The sequence below is a fragment of the Triturus cristatus genome, chromosome 10, assembly GCF_964204655.1.
Source record: "Triturus cristatus chromosome 10, aTriCri1.1, whole genome shotgun sequence".
In the NCBI taxonomy this organism is placed as follows: domain Eukaryota; kingdom Metazoa; phylum Chordata; class Amphibia; order Caudata; family Salamandridae; genus Triturus; species Triturus cristatus.
Window position 1 is genome coordinate 610,198,913 of NC_140593.1, and position 12,987 is coordinate 610,211,899.

A 12,987-nucleotide genomic window follows, 5' to 3' on the forward strand; every position below is an offset into this window, starting at 1 on the left:
AACACAGCACACAGCCTTCGACGGTCAGTAAATTGCCTTCTAAAATTATGCACCGTACGTACTTGGGAAGATTCCTTTTCTTTTTTCAGATAAAATATCAAGCGTTTTAGCCTAACACACGTCTATGGTTCTTCCAGTTCGAACCACTAGGGGCGTGAATACGCCCCCAGCATATGTCTCTGCGTAGCGCTAAATATCTTTCGGGAGTTCCACCCATTGTCTGTAAATGCTAAAGCCCATAAATAAGTTGAGACTGTAGTTCTTTTACTGTGGGACACAAAGGTTACAAAGTGGTTACATTCTCTGTGAATCTCTCTGCTAACATTTTGTGACCCGCTCTGAGTAATGTGACATTATTAATTGTTTACTGCAGGATTGTACAGCCTTTCCTGTGGATGCTTACCGCCACTTTACATCAACCCTGGTGTTCTGTTGTTCATGAATGATTAACTTCTTCGTTCTTTGTTGTACTCTCTTACTCTCTATGGGCCATATGTATCAAGCAAAATTGCGATCGCACACGCCGAAATTCGCCGAATTTCGGCGTTTGCGATCGCAATTTTGCTAAGTGGTATGTATGAAGGCAAATCTGCGTGCAAAATAAGGAATCGCAAAATTTGCGATTCCTTATTTTGCAATTGCATTTAAGGAATCGCAAATTTTGTGATTCCTTAAATGCAATGTAAGAAGCACCAAAAAAGTGCAATTTGGCCTTAAGGAATCGCAAATTACCAACTACTGGTTGGTGGTAATTTGCGATTTCTTTCAAAAATGCATATTTTTGCATTTTTCAAAGTGGCATGTGGCGCACACACATGCCCTTAGGGCATGTATGTGCGCCACATGTGCACCCATGCTCATTTCAGGGGTGCAACAGGGTGTCCTTTTAACACCCTGGCACACTTGAAATTGCATTCTCAATTTGCGATTCTCTAATTGAGGATCGCAAATTAAGAATGTCTTCTCATTCATTCCTATGGGCCTCTAGGCCCATAGGAATGAATGGGGAGGTATTCCTTAATTGCGAATTGCAATTTGCAATTCGCAATTAAGGAATATGTAGGATTCGCAAAATTATTTGCAAATCCTACATACATAGCATTTTGCGATTCTCAAATAGCGATTCTCTAAAAATCGCTATTTGAGAATCGCAAAACCAAAGTTTCATACATATGGCCCTATGTGAATATCGGTCTAAACTTTAGTCGGGCTGGGGGGAAGGGCATATCATTATCCATGTATGCATAATATAAAATAAGTTATGTGATGCAGCAGCATCGTCAATGCCTAATCGTCCTGGACATCACAACTATTACTGTTAAAACCTCCTATTCTTGGCTCCTCTCATTCTTGCATACCTCTGCATACTATTTCCTCCCCAGATTCAGGGTGGCCTGTAAAAGCCGTCTACAAAGAAAGGAAAACTATGCTTACTGACAAGCAATCCAAGGGGGGCTTTTACCAGCCTCCAAAAGGCTATCACCGAGATGGTCTCACTGCCTTTCCTGCTGCTTCGACTCCCTCACTCGCCCTGAAAGTGTCAGTGCTTCCAATCCACAGCTTCCTAACTCAGAGTTTGCTGATGGCGATTGCTCTTTCAGTAGCAACATCTACATTACAATCCTGTAAATGGCAACTTAGTACTTGAGGCAACTCAAGTAACTCATAGGACGGTGATACAGAGGAATATGAGGTGTGATCATTAGAGGGGGCTATGTGAGAAGCAATTGCTTGCTGGAATTAATAAGAACAGGTATATAAGTTAGTAACAACAACAAAGTTTGATCGAATGTCAATTTTTAATGCAGGATTTTAAGGAATGTAGCAGGTGGAGAATTTCTGCATGCAATTTGTGGATGTAAACCTGTTGAAAATTCTGCTTTTAGGAAATGTAGCTTACACATTCTTTCTAGAGGCAATTAAGAGGTGACACAGATAACAGTAAAAAGGAAGCCCAGTGCTTGTTGAGACCCCTTTACTGTCAAGAAGAATAATAGATAAGCACATTCTGTTAACTGTAATTACAATGACAACACCCCATAGAAACCTAAACAAACGAAAGAAAGGGGGTGCACAAATGAGATAGTCCAATGAGCCAAAACAGGTGTAACTAAATATCCTCTTTATTTCAAAATAGGTTTAGGTTGGTAAAAGGATGGTCAGCCAACGCGTTTCATTCCCTCAAGGGGAACTTCATCAGGGCTTGAATCAATGTGTTTATTCTTGACAGTAAAGCAAGTCTTTAAAAAGCTTGACGCAGTACAGTGTATTTCACATATACGTTTGAAGTCGGCAGTCGCCTGAGCAGGGTTTTAAATATCACGGCGTGTTCCTCAAGGAAGATAGTAGTAAAAAGGAAGCCCAGTGCTTGTTGAGACCCCTTTACTGTCAAGAAGAATAATAGATAAGCACATTCTGTTAACTGTAATTACAATGAGAACACCCCATAGAAACCTGGCTATATACCTGCTAATCATGTGCATACATAAACTATACATACCATATAAAACATATGTTATATAAACACCAATCAACTTAAACATGTAACAAGGCAATAGATAGGCACAGTGCAGCAATCACTAGTATAACCAGTCTACGTTTGTGACTTATTCAATACCTGGTTCAGAAGGTATTGCCACCTGCATACACCTGAAGAGCATCCACCCAGAACACACACCATGTCATGCAGATTGGATATGTCCGAGGTCACTTTCACCTACCAGCATGCACCCTGTCTCATAGTGTCCAGAGTCTGCCTTGTGATAAATAAAAGGTGCAGTATTCTACACATTACATCTTCTATGTGCGCAATTCGAGCATATGGCACCACAATACAGAAGGCAACCTTTACTTGTTCAAGGTGTCAGGATCCAGCAATAGTTCATGGTGGGGGGATTTGAATCCTGACTTGACCGACTCTAAGGAGGGAGCAGAAAATGAGTGAAGCTGTTGCCCCTGCCCTGGGCCTCATATATCTTTCCCATTTGCTCTGAAATGCACTAGTTTGACCTCAATTTTTCAAAAACGTCTTGGGGAAGACCCCTGCCAAACCACTCTTATGACAATTGGGCTTGCTCACCTCAGTCGCTATGGCAACCTCTTAACCAACTTTTATGCCCCACGACTTTCAAATGTCACAAGCCGCCCCTAGAAGTACATTTAGTAATACTTGCCACTAATGTGGAGGGATTTTGGGAGGAGTAAGAAGGATTTAAAGGAGAGCTCGGGAGGGGATTAACGAGGGATATGCACTCACCCACAAACGTTTAAGCTTATTTCAGTTCACAAGCTGCAGTTCTATAGTTACTACAGGGAAAAAGGGACCCAAATAAATCATAAACGTAACCCCAGCAACCACCCATAATGACTGACAGATACTGCAAAACGCACCAAAAGACAAAAATGGAGGTAGGGTCATTAAATAAAACCAGATAGGAAATATAGTTAAGATAAATGTATTTATTTAAATTTGTTAAAATTATATACATTTATTTTAATGATAACAAAATTCAATTATAAATAAATATTATTTTATTTACAAATGTTTTAAAAAGCACTTATTGCTGCTTATGTGAAACCTTCATCCTGACAAGCCATTCTGTAGAAAAGAAACCAACTGATGGAGAAGTTCACAAACCACACTGATCACCCTGCTCTCCCGCTTCAAGAATTCATAGGCTTTTCATGTACTCCTGTGCAAGATGTGACTCCTTGCACAGGAGTAAATGAAAAGGGTCCGCTTGAGACCGGAACACAGATGAATGAAAAAGATAAACAACTAATTTATGGAATGTTATATCACCTGAGGAATTCACCACAGCTTTAAATTTACTGGGGACATTAAAATAATGTATCTGTATATATATTTTTAAGAAGACTACACTAATTGGACTACATGCACAAACATCAATGGATACTAGGAAAAAAAATATATTGAAGAATATTATTTACTGTTTCAACTGTTCATTACTGGATGAATCATTAAAAATGGAATTCAAATATGTTATTGTGGTACCCTGCTTATCAGTGTACCTAAGCAATGTACAGTAACATACAGTTCGTAAAATACCTGACGACAAGGAGTGTGAAGCAGTAGGCATGCAGCAACAATTAAGGGGTATTCACTAAAACACCATATGATTTGCTCAAAATGGGTGTCTGTACGCTTGAGGGAGGGATGTGAGTCTAAACAAGGCCTTTAGAAAACACTGCAGACCTGCAGATATTTGTGGCAAGCTGAGGACCACTACTAAAGCTCCCTTTTCTCACCTGCTAAACTCAGACCTGGTGCACAAATAAACTTAGGCCTAAATTATTATGAATGAAGCTTGGAAGATCACTCTTGAGGTCAAGGAAAACAAAGTTACCTTTAGTGTGGAGGGTCACAAACAGAGCAAGAAGGACATGAAAAGACACATCTTGTGGCTGTACGACCAGGAACTAGACCACTAACACCCTCTATTCGGGGTTAGTAGCCAGAAGCACTACATCGTTCACCGGGGAATAGAGGGGAAAATACCATCAGAGAAGCAATATTCTTACTTATCCCCACAAGGCGGCTTTTTATGAACTTGATATCTGCCTCTGGTGCTTTCATGCATTTCCTATTATACTGCTTATGAAAATAGGGAAAGATTAGCTCGGAATTAAACCAGACTTTTGCTATTCTACATTTGTCAGTTACTGAGAAGAGGAATAGGGAACACACCCTAAAACGTCCCTTCCACAAGGGGTGAGAAAAGGATACACTGCACTGCCCGACTTATCCCAGCACTCCCCCTATCTACTCAATGGCAATGCTGGGCTGTGGATTGCTGGCTAAATGGCAATTTTTTAAGCCCATCCTGGCATTGGTAGATTCTTTTTTGTAATTTTTCTCCTCCTAGGTGTACTTCCAATTAGAAAAATGGTAACAATGTATTTAGAAGGAGGTTATTTACATGTAATATGACCCTGTACCTCACTGGTGTGGATCAAGCTTAAAATCACATTCTAGAGGTGTGTAGAATTAAAATTGTGCCACAAGAACTGTGACAATGTAATGACTCAGCACTTCATCTAATCTGTACATTTTCAAATTTCCTACAATAATATTAATCATGTCAATCTTTTTGGTTATGTTTTTGAATAGTATATTCTCTTTTAATTTGGCATTATAATCAATGGGTTTATTGCAACCATATCAGGTAGAACTAAAACATGCTTAGTGTCACTACCGAAAAACATAGGCACATTTTTGGAATTTTTGTTTTAAGCACAGTTTTATAAAAATGCATTTATCATTTTATAAATTGTTACATTTCCTCAAAATTTCTGCTTTGTTAATGTATTTAATATACATGTGTTCAAAAGAGCAATAGTTATAAACCATGAAAATAAAGAAATAATTAGCTACTAAGTTATGATGAAATAGAAATATTTATAAGATTATACAAATTTGAATATAGTAAAAGTAAACAGATATATACATGTATTTGTTCCCTTAGTGAGGCTTAAGCATAGATTCATGACTACTGGTAAAGGAGGATGCTAAGCTCCATAGAACGCACCATATAAACGCATGGGTAAGACTGCCGTTGAGGTGGTGGATAATTAATTAATGGAAAAAATATGAATAAACACTCAATAACTGATCCTCAAACCACCCTGTACACTGCTGAAATATTAAAGAAGAGTTAATGATTGACAGTATTAAAACCAACCAAGGGTTTAAGGAGCATCTGTACCAGGCACGCATGCAGTTGTTATCATGTGCCAGCCACTGTTATAATAGCAGTTTTTTAGACCAGAGCCTGAAAGGAAGCCAGACCAACAAAAGCTGCAGAACACTATATAGTTGACTGATAACCCTTCAGTCCGTTCAGTGCGGTTTTTGGTACAAGGACATGAGAGCTGAACACGGCTCAGACCTGTAAATATTCACTTCTCCCATACGTGAGGGAGTTCTTGATGATTTTTACAACAAATCTTTCGGGACAGTCCTAATGGATTACGCTCTTGGACAGGTCACTTTTGCTATCATTTTGAACCGGAACTGATCCATTGAAGGTTCATTATTGATTGACATAAAGACCACAGTATCTAAAGTAGGACATCCATTCCGGATTTACTCTTTACACCCCAAGAACCGTCCGGTGGTGTTACCAGTATCCTGATGAAGCCCTATTTAGGGAGAGACGCGTTGGTTGCACGTTAACTTGGTTGAAGCCTATAAAGAAGAACTTTATATATCATTTGAAGACTCAAGAACATTTATTTGGTCATTTGACTGCCTATTTCTGTTGCCTCTCTTTTTTGTATGTTTTGTGTAACTATATATATATATATTCACTGAAAAAACCATAGGTTTCACACATGTTATAGTTAGCGGAAATTTTACTGATAAAAAAACCAATGAAATTGCCCCGTTATAGTTAGTGCTGGCAACTATAACTCACGCGACCGCAATCCTCTGCTGATGCTAATACTGTATTTAGACACTTATTTGCCCATGTCTTCTTCCATACATTTTTAGCTATACATATATTACAAATATTTTTTTTTATAAAGACACATATGTCATCAGCAGAAGATTGCGGTCGCGTGAGTTATAGTTGCCAGCACTAACTATAACGGGGCAATTTCATTGGTTTTTTATCAGTAAAATTTCCGCTAACTATAACATGTGTGAAACCTATGGTTTTTTCAGTGAATTTGCAAGGTTTTTTAAATGCTAATTCCTAACTATAACGTGTGTGAAACCTATGGTTTTTTCAGTGAATTTGTACGGTTTTTTAAATGCTAAGTTACTTTACGCCATTCGAGGCGTGCGCGCCCACTTAACGCAGTGCGTTCCGTGCACGGTTTTTATCAACTTTTATAAGCCCTGTACATTTGGTGGCCTTCGCCCACCAAAAGCACAGGGGGTGGGGTCAATGTGGATAGTGTTTTTTTTATTTCTATTTTATAATTTCATGTTGCCAAAATATGGTTTTTTTTCACATGTAATAAGCCCTGTACATTTGGTGGCCTGCGGCAACCAAAAGTACAGGGGGTGGGGTAAGTGTGGATAGTTTTTTTTTATTTCTATTTTTTAACGTACGCTTACGGTAAGCGTACGGTAAGCATACTCGGCAAAATTGCCGAAAAAAAAATAAAACCGTTTTTGCTCTTGGGGGATGTTTGGGGACTCCCTCAACATGACTATGTGGAGGGAGTTGTCAAAACAGCCCCGTAACATGTTTTTGGGCATCATGTTTGATAAATAACACTCAGTGCGAGAGACAAAATGGCGGACGCCGCTTCCTGGTTTCAGCCGATTCGAATGTTTACTAAGATCGAAGAGCCAATCGGAATCGCGCTCGCGCACGCCACCGTACGCGTACGGTAAGCGTACGGTAAGCGAACCGTAAGCGGGCTCAGATATATATATTGATTTAAAGGCTATTTTCTCAGAATCTACTGAACAGATTTACACCAAACCTACAAAAGGCACTTCCTTGACATAGGGACTACCTCTCTGCCAAATTTCTAGTAATTCTGTTCAGCCGTTCGGGCTGTAGCTCGTTCTAAAGGTCCTATGGAAAAATGCATGGGAAAAACGCGTTTTGGGACCCCCCTTTTATCTCAGCCCCCGCTTGACGAATCCCCCCGAGACTTTCAGGGTAGGAGCGGAGCGTAGCGCCCCACCTATTTTGAGAAATTCGCGAGGATTCATCGACCGGCGCCAAAGTTATTCAAAATAGAATGTTGCGGATTTCCTATGGAAAAGGGGTCCTAACTATAACTACCTACTGGCGACCGCCAGTAGGTAATATATATATATATATATATAGCAAGGCGAGCTATAAGAATATAGGAAATACTTTTTAAAGAAATTACTAGAAATTCAACTGAGTGAGGGGCATAGTCAGCATCCGGGAAGCGTTAACTGATTTACAGAGGATTGAAAAATAGCTCAGAATAAAGTAGAGTTAAGTCACCAAAATCAAAAATAAACAAGATCTGAAGGACAGAAATTAGCTAATTTAGCAGGTTTAAGAAAATATGGAAATGCTCCCGCTTTTATAGACAATAGTAAAAATCTTCTTCAGGTGAAAGGAGAAAGGTATTCCACTTCCTGGCCAAATATGGAGATATTGCTAAGATGTTTGTTATGTGTCCAAGACCAAATAGTGAAGGCACCATTTCTGAACTAATATGACTGGTCTCATTCGATGTTAGAACCATGGGACATAAAGTGTCAGGAAAAAGATGCAAACAGTGTTCAATAATGGAGAAAGAAAATGATCACAAGGATGATTCAGGGCTTCCTAAAGTGTACAATGAAAATGATGAGTTTCTTTAAAAGTTGTTTATAACAATGGCATTAGGCCCCAAACTGTTTCATTGGAAATGATTAGGCATCTAAAAAGCAGGAGAACACAAAGAGTACAAAACACAGCTTAGCAGTGACAACTTTTTTGAGGAGATATTTTCATCAGCAGTAACCAGTGATCGATAGAACCATGTGGATTGGGAGAAAACAGATAAATCATGTGCAGGAGGACTAAGCTCAAGAACCTTGTGCTAGAAGCTCAGAAGAGATTTGCAACATAAAACTGACTGATGAGCCGTAGCTTTTATTTCATTCTTTTTAATTTGATATTCAAAAATTAGCTAACAGTTCTTTAATATCCAAAAACTCCCTGATCCATCATAAGATCAATTTGCTTGTGTGATGTCTTTAAGGAACTAGCTGGTTGTTCAGGGCACATGAATATGTTTTCATTGTTGTTAATTCGAGACACTGATAACTTCATAATATTTAAGTACAGCATTTATCAATAGTTCAGGATATTATCATTTATTAGCATTTATCAATAGTTCAGGGTTCAATAGATCAGGATATTTCAGAACAAGAGATTGGGTTAAGTAGGCATCATATGAAATTAGTCTATTAGTTGTAGAAAAGAAACATGGAGTTTTTATGTCAAAAGTTCTATTTCACAGGAGGGTTTGCTCGAGATTTTGACACAGCACTCAAGCCAACATTTGCTAACAGAGCAGATACCAGCCAGTTGATCGGCCGAGTATGTAAGCCACATTGCCAGTGCAAGGCTAGCAGTTTTGCTAAGAGGAGAGGAATACACAAGTAATATCCGTTTACAATAATTTCCTGAAAAATGTCAAAGAAGTGCAGCTAAGTTTGAGAAATGAACTGGAAACAAATGTCTGTTTTATCTGACTCTGCAGTTCAGGGGATTTGGTACGATTTGATATAAACTGCCTGCAATTTTTGGACTTATTTCTTCTATGACTTGCCTACTTGGTGAATGCTAATTGGCTGTCTGGCTCATCATGTGGATATCACTCTACTTGCAGATGTTGATACATGTGAAACCTATGGCAAATTTGACAAAGATGCTGTCCTGTCAGAGGATTTTTGCAGGGCCAAAATCAATTTGCTTCTAAGTTAAAAAAAAGGATTCCTCCAAGGAAAGGGAAAACTTAGCCGCTGCAGCATCTGGCACCATCTAGTGATATATCCTTATTTAGTTGACTCGTCAATAGTAAACAGTAAGCCTCACCGTATAATCTATGTTAATTTTTTTGCAGGTGTATGTGTCTCTAAAAAAGGCACAGTGCCATAGTTGTTGGTTTTATCCAAATCCTTGTGACTAACTACATGGCTTATTATTGTTGATATTACTTTTAAGACTGATATGGAAGCTGCAGACTGTATAATTTATTTTAAGTTTGAAAAGCTCTGATTCATGTAAGTGACTAGTACACTGAGCTTGTCAGTTGCTGTGGAGTTTAGTGCCAAATTGCCTTAGGCAAATCCAACATGCGCAAGTTGTAGTGTGGTTGAAATGTCATGGTATTAAAAAGGCATATAACAGTACAAATGTTTCCAGGACAGCCAGGGATGTGGATGCAAATTCGCCAAAATGCCAGGGGTAGCAGAAGTGAAATTACACGCCCGTTGACCTTCACTTTCACTCACACTCACATTCATGTAAACACACTCTCACCTGTGAGCACGCATGCACTAGGCATTTAAAAGCATTTTGTTACTCGCATCAGCTCCTAGAGGTCATGTCACCTAATTGTACTACATGTTTTATTACACTAATAGTGACTAATGTAATATTCACTATTAGTGTAATAAAAAATGACTGAAAACAAAGCGAGCGGAGCCCCAACTAACGTCGGTAAGGACAAACTGTCACTGTATTCCCGGCACTGATTTTGCACACTCTGAGGCGGGGGTCACAAAGGCAGTGCCAGGGGTCACAAGGGGGAAGTAAGAGGTTGCAGCTGAGACCCCTAATTGATGTCTATGCAGCAAGGGGGAGCGAGTCTCAATGCATACTATAAGATCTTGAGGTGGAAGGAAAACTGACAAGGACTGAGTATTGACATCAAAGATCTTTGACACCCTCTCCATTGCACCGTATACAGACCTGACGTTCGTCTTCGACACATACACACTCACACAGACACACGCACACATACTTCTTCCAGTTGAGATCTACTTTCAGAGTTGTGTGGGACAAAGTGCCACAGCATAGCCAATTTGACTGACCCACTAGACATTGTCTAACAGTTGCAATTTTAGCACTTATAACCTTATTACTGATGCACTGAAACCTGTAGAATTCACTACGCAAGGTCCACAAGTCCCCGTGACAGGTAACAGAGTCAATTAGTGAATATGGGGTGTTGCACAGTAAGTGACAGTATTTGCAAAGTCTATGAAAGATGAAAATTATACAACCACTTCTTTTCAGACAGCTTCTTCATGTGCTTAATTCAACAGATGAGATTTCTGAAAATGGGTATATAGCTAAATCTATATATCTAATTGAATGGTATCCATGTATTAATGATTATGTGTTTTGAATACAAAATCATTTTCTAGATGTCTTGAGTTCTCTTGTGCCATACTTTGAGAGTGTGTAGCAAATGTTAGCAACATCTTCTCTTCAGGGTCAGTATTTCACACTTTTTTGCTACTGGAAGCAGACATCCACATAAAGACGGCCAAAACAGATTCCGATCTGTTTATGATTTCTGGTATAGTTTTGCTCAACGAGTTGTTTCTTGGAAAGTAGGCTCCACTGTACATGAGGTATTGATAAGTCATTACTTCTATGAGATGAGTCGCATTTGTGTACCCTTTGAACTAGTACTGTAGCAGTAACCAATATTACGTTTTTTGAGAATCTGCTTAATTTTATTGAAAGCTGAAGAATAAGAATATGTACTCAGCCGATCAAAACAGAAGTAAAAGGGGTGTATAAGAGAAGTGGAAAATAGTCATCAGCAAATACCGCAATTCAGCGGCTACAGATTTTTAAAAAAATTCATTGTCACTCTTGGGAATTTTTCACCTGCTTCCTCTTTCTACATCTTGAAGTATCACATGTCGCTTACAGGTGGAAAGACTCGTCTGTTTCAGTTTTATTACAAAAAGAATCGTGCTCTCGTGATATAGTCTAACTCTTGCAAAAAGTTAAGAAAAAGTCACCCAGTTTGATAAAATTCTCCATCCCACTAAAGTGTCGACAAAAGATATGTTTCAGAGTATTTTTAATCATGCAGAGACAATAATTTAAACGCTGAAGTTATTTATAACTCTTAAACATAAAATTATAACATCTGCTGTAAACTATGGCATTCTTTTCCATATTTATATCTGTACTTTATTAGAGATTTTAAGGAAGAGCTATAGGTGTTATAACAGCAATAGATTCCTTATTGTGCTGTCACAAAACCCCTTGTAGGTACTCTAGTCTACTCAGCAAAGAAGCATTACCGTATTAAAGACCAACCTATTATTAATGTCAGAAGGGGGGCTATAGCATCCAATTTGCATGCATCTCTTTTTGATATCTCCTTCCTAGGTTTTCTGACCTCTTCTTAGCTATATAGAATTTACCATCTTCAACTAAAGTGTCGCTTTCATCATCTTGATTAGATGTCTGTATGTCAAGTGGAATCAATTTGCTTGGGAGTTTGTTATTGAAAAACAAAATCTCTCCCAAGCAGGCTCATTAAATATGGCACCCTCTCAGCAAGGTTGCAGTGCCTTCAGCTGAGCCATTGCCACTGTGGCTCTGTTGAAAATAAAGCGCGACCAGATTGCCTGGCAGGGGTCTTTAATTTTGGCAATCAGCCTTAAACCAGGGAGCTTCTACTGACATGGTGGACCGGTGGGCTGCCCGTCAAACTCTGAATAAAATCCTTTGTTGTTTCCTAAATTTTTCTCATTGTGGCAGAAAAGCTTACTTATTGGCAAATGCCTAGAGGTAATTAGGTTTGTAAAGCAGCTAAATGTTTGTAAACACTCACTTATTGTCCACATTTACACATACTGTAAAGCGCACCAATATTTGCAAACCCTGCCCATTACTCATTTTCAAGAGATAATTTAATAAATATTTGTTCTGATCATTGACACATTGTGCCCTTTAATTATATCATTATAATGATGAAGAGGCCATGATGCCCTTGTATAGATAAGTCCTTTGCACATTTTGCACACCAGCATTCCAAATTCCCTTGTAATGCCTTGTGCTTACACGGTACCTGAAAGTGGGAGGTCAAAAATACTGAAAGAAAGATCATTAAGTCAGACTATCTGAGACTTGTGAACACCGTGCATGTTCCTACCTGTGAAATGTAATTATATGCAGCTTCAAGCAGGTATTGATGAATGCCCTTGTCCTGTTTCTTCAATGTTATAGCTGCTTTCACTGGTCCAGACAGAGGGAAAGGGAGGTCACTGCTTGTATCACTGTAGGACATTTCTGAACATAGTTGCCATCCGAACAGCTTCGACACTAAGAAAATAAAATAGTATTAAAATGTTGAATATTATAATCTTGAATAAATTAGGTAGAAACTTGAAAAACAAACTGCTTAAGAGTGCTAAAAAGCAAACTAAAGCTCAAGACAATGTACAGACATATTAATAAGACTCGAAACATACAAGAGCTGGATATGGTTAAATGGGTAAAG

The 12,987-nt window shown here is 38.7% G+C and overlaps 1 protein-coding gene across 1 annotated transcript in view; it reads right to left on the bottom strand.

Moving 5' to 3' along the window:
- The window catches only part of APOLTP (apolipoprotein lipid transfer particle homolog), a 1,292,669-nt gene that overhangs the window by 606,157 nt on the left and 673,525 nt on the right, over positions 1-12,987 (bottom strand). Inside the window, exon 21 of the mRNA XM_085632129.1 lies at positions 12,640-12,809. Within this exon, the coding sequence (XP_085488255.1) occupies positions 12,640-12,809 (170 nt within the window). The remainder of the gene's footprint in view (positions 1-12,639; positions 12,810-12,987) is intronic.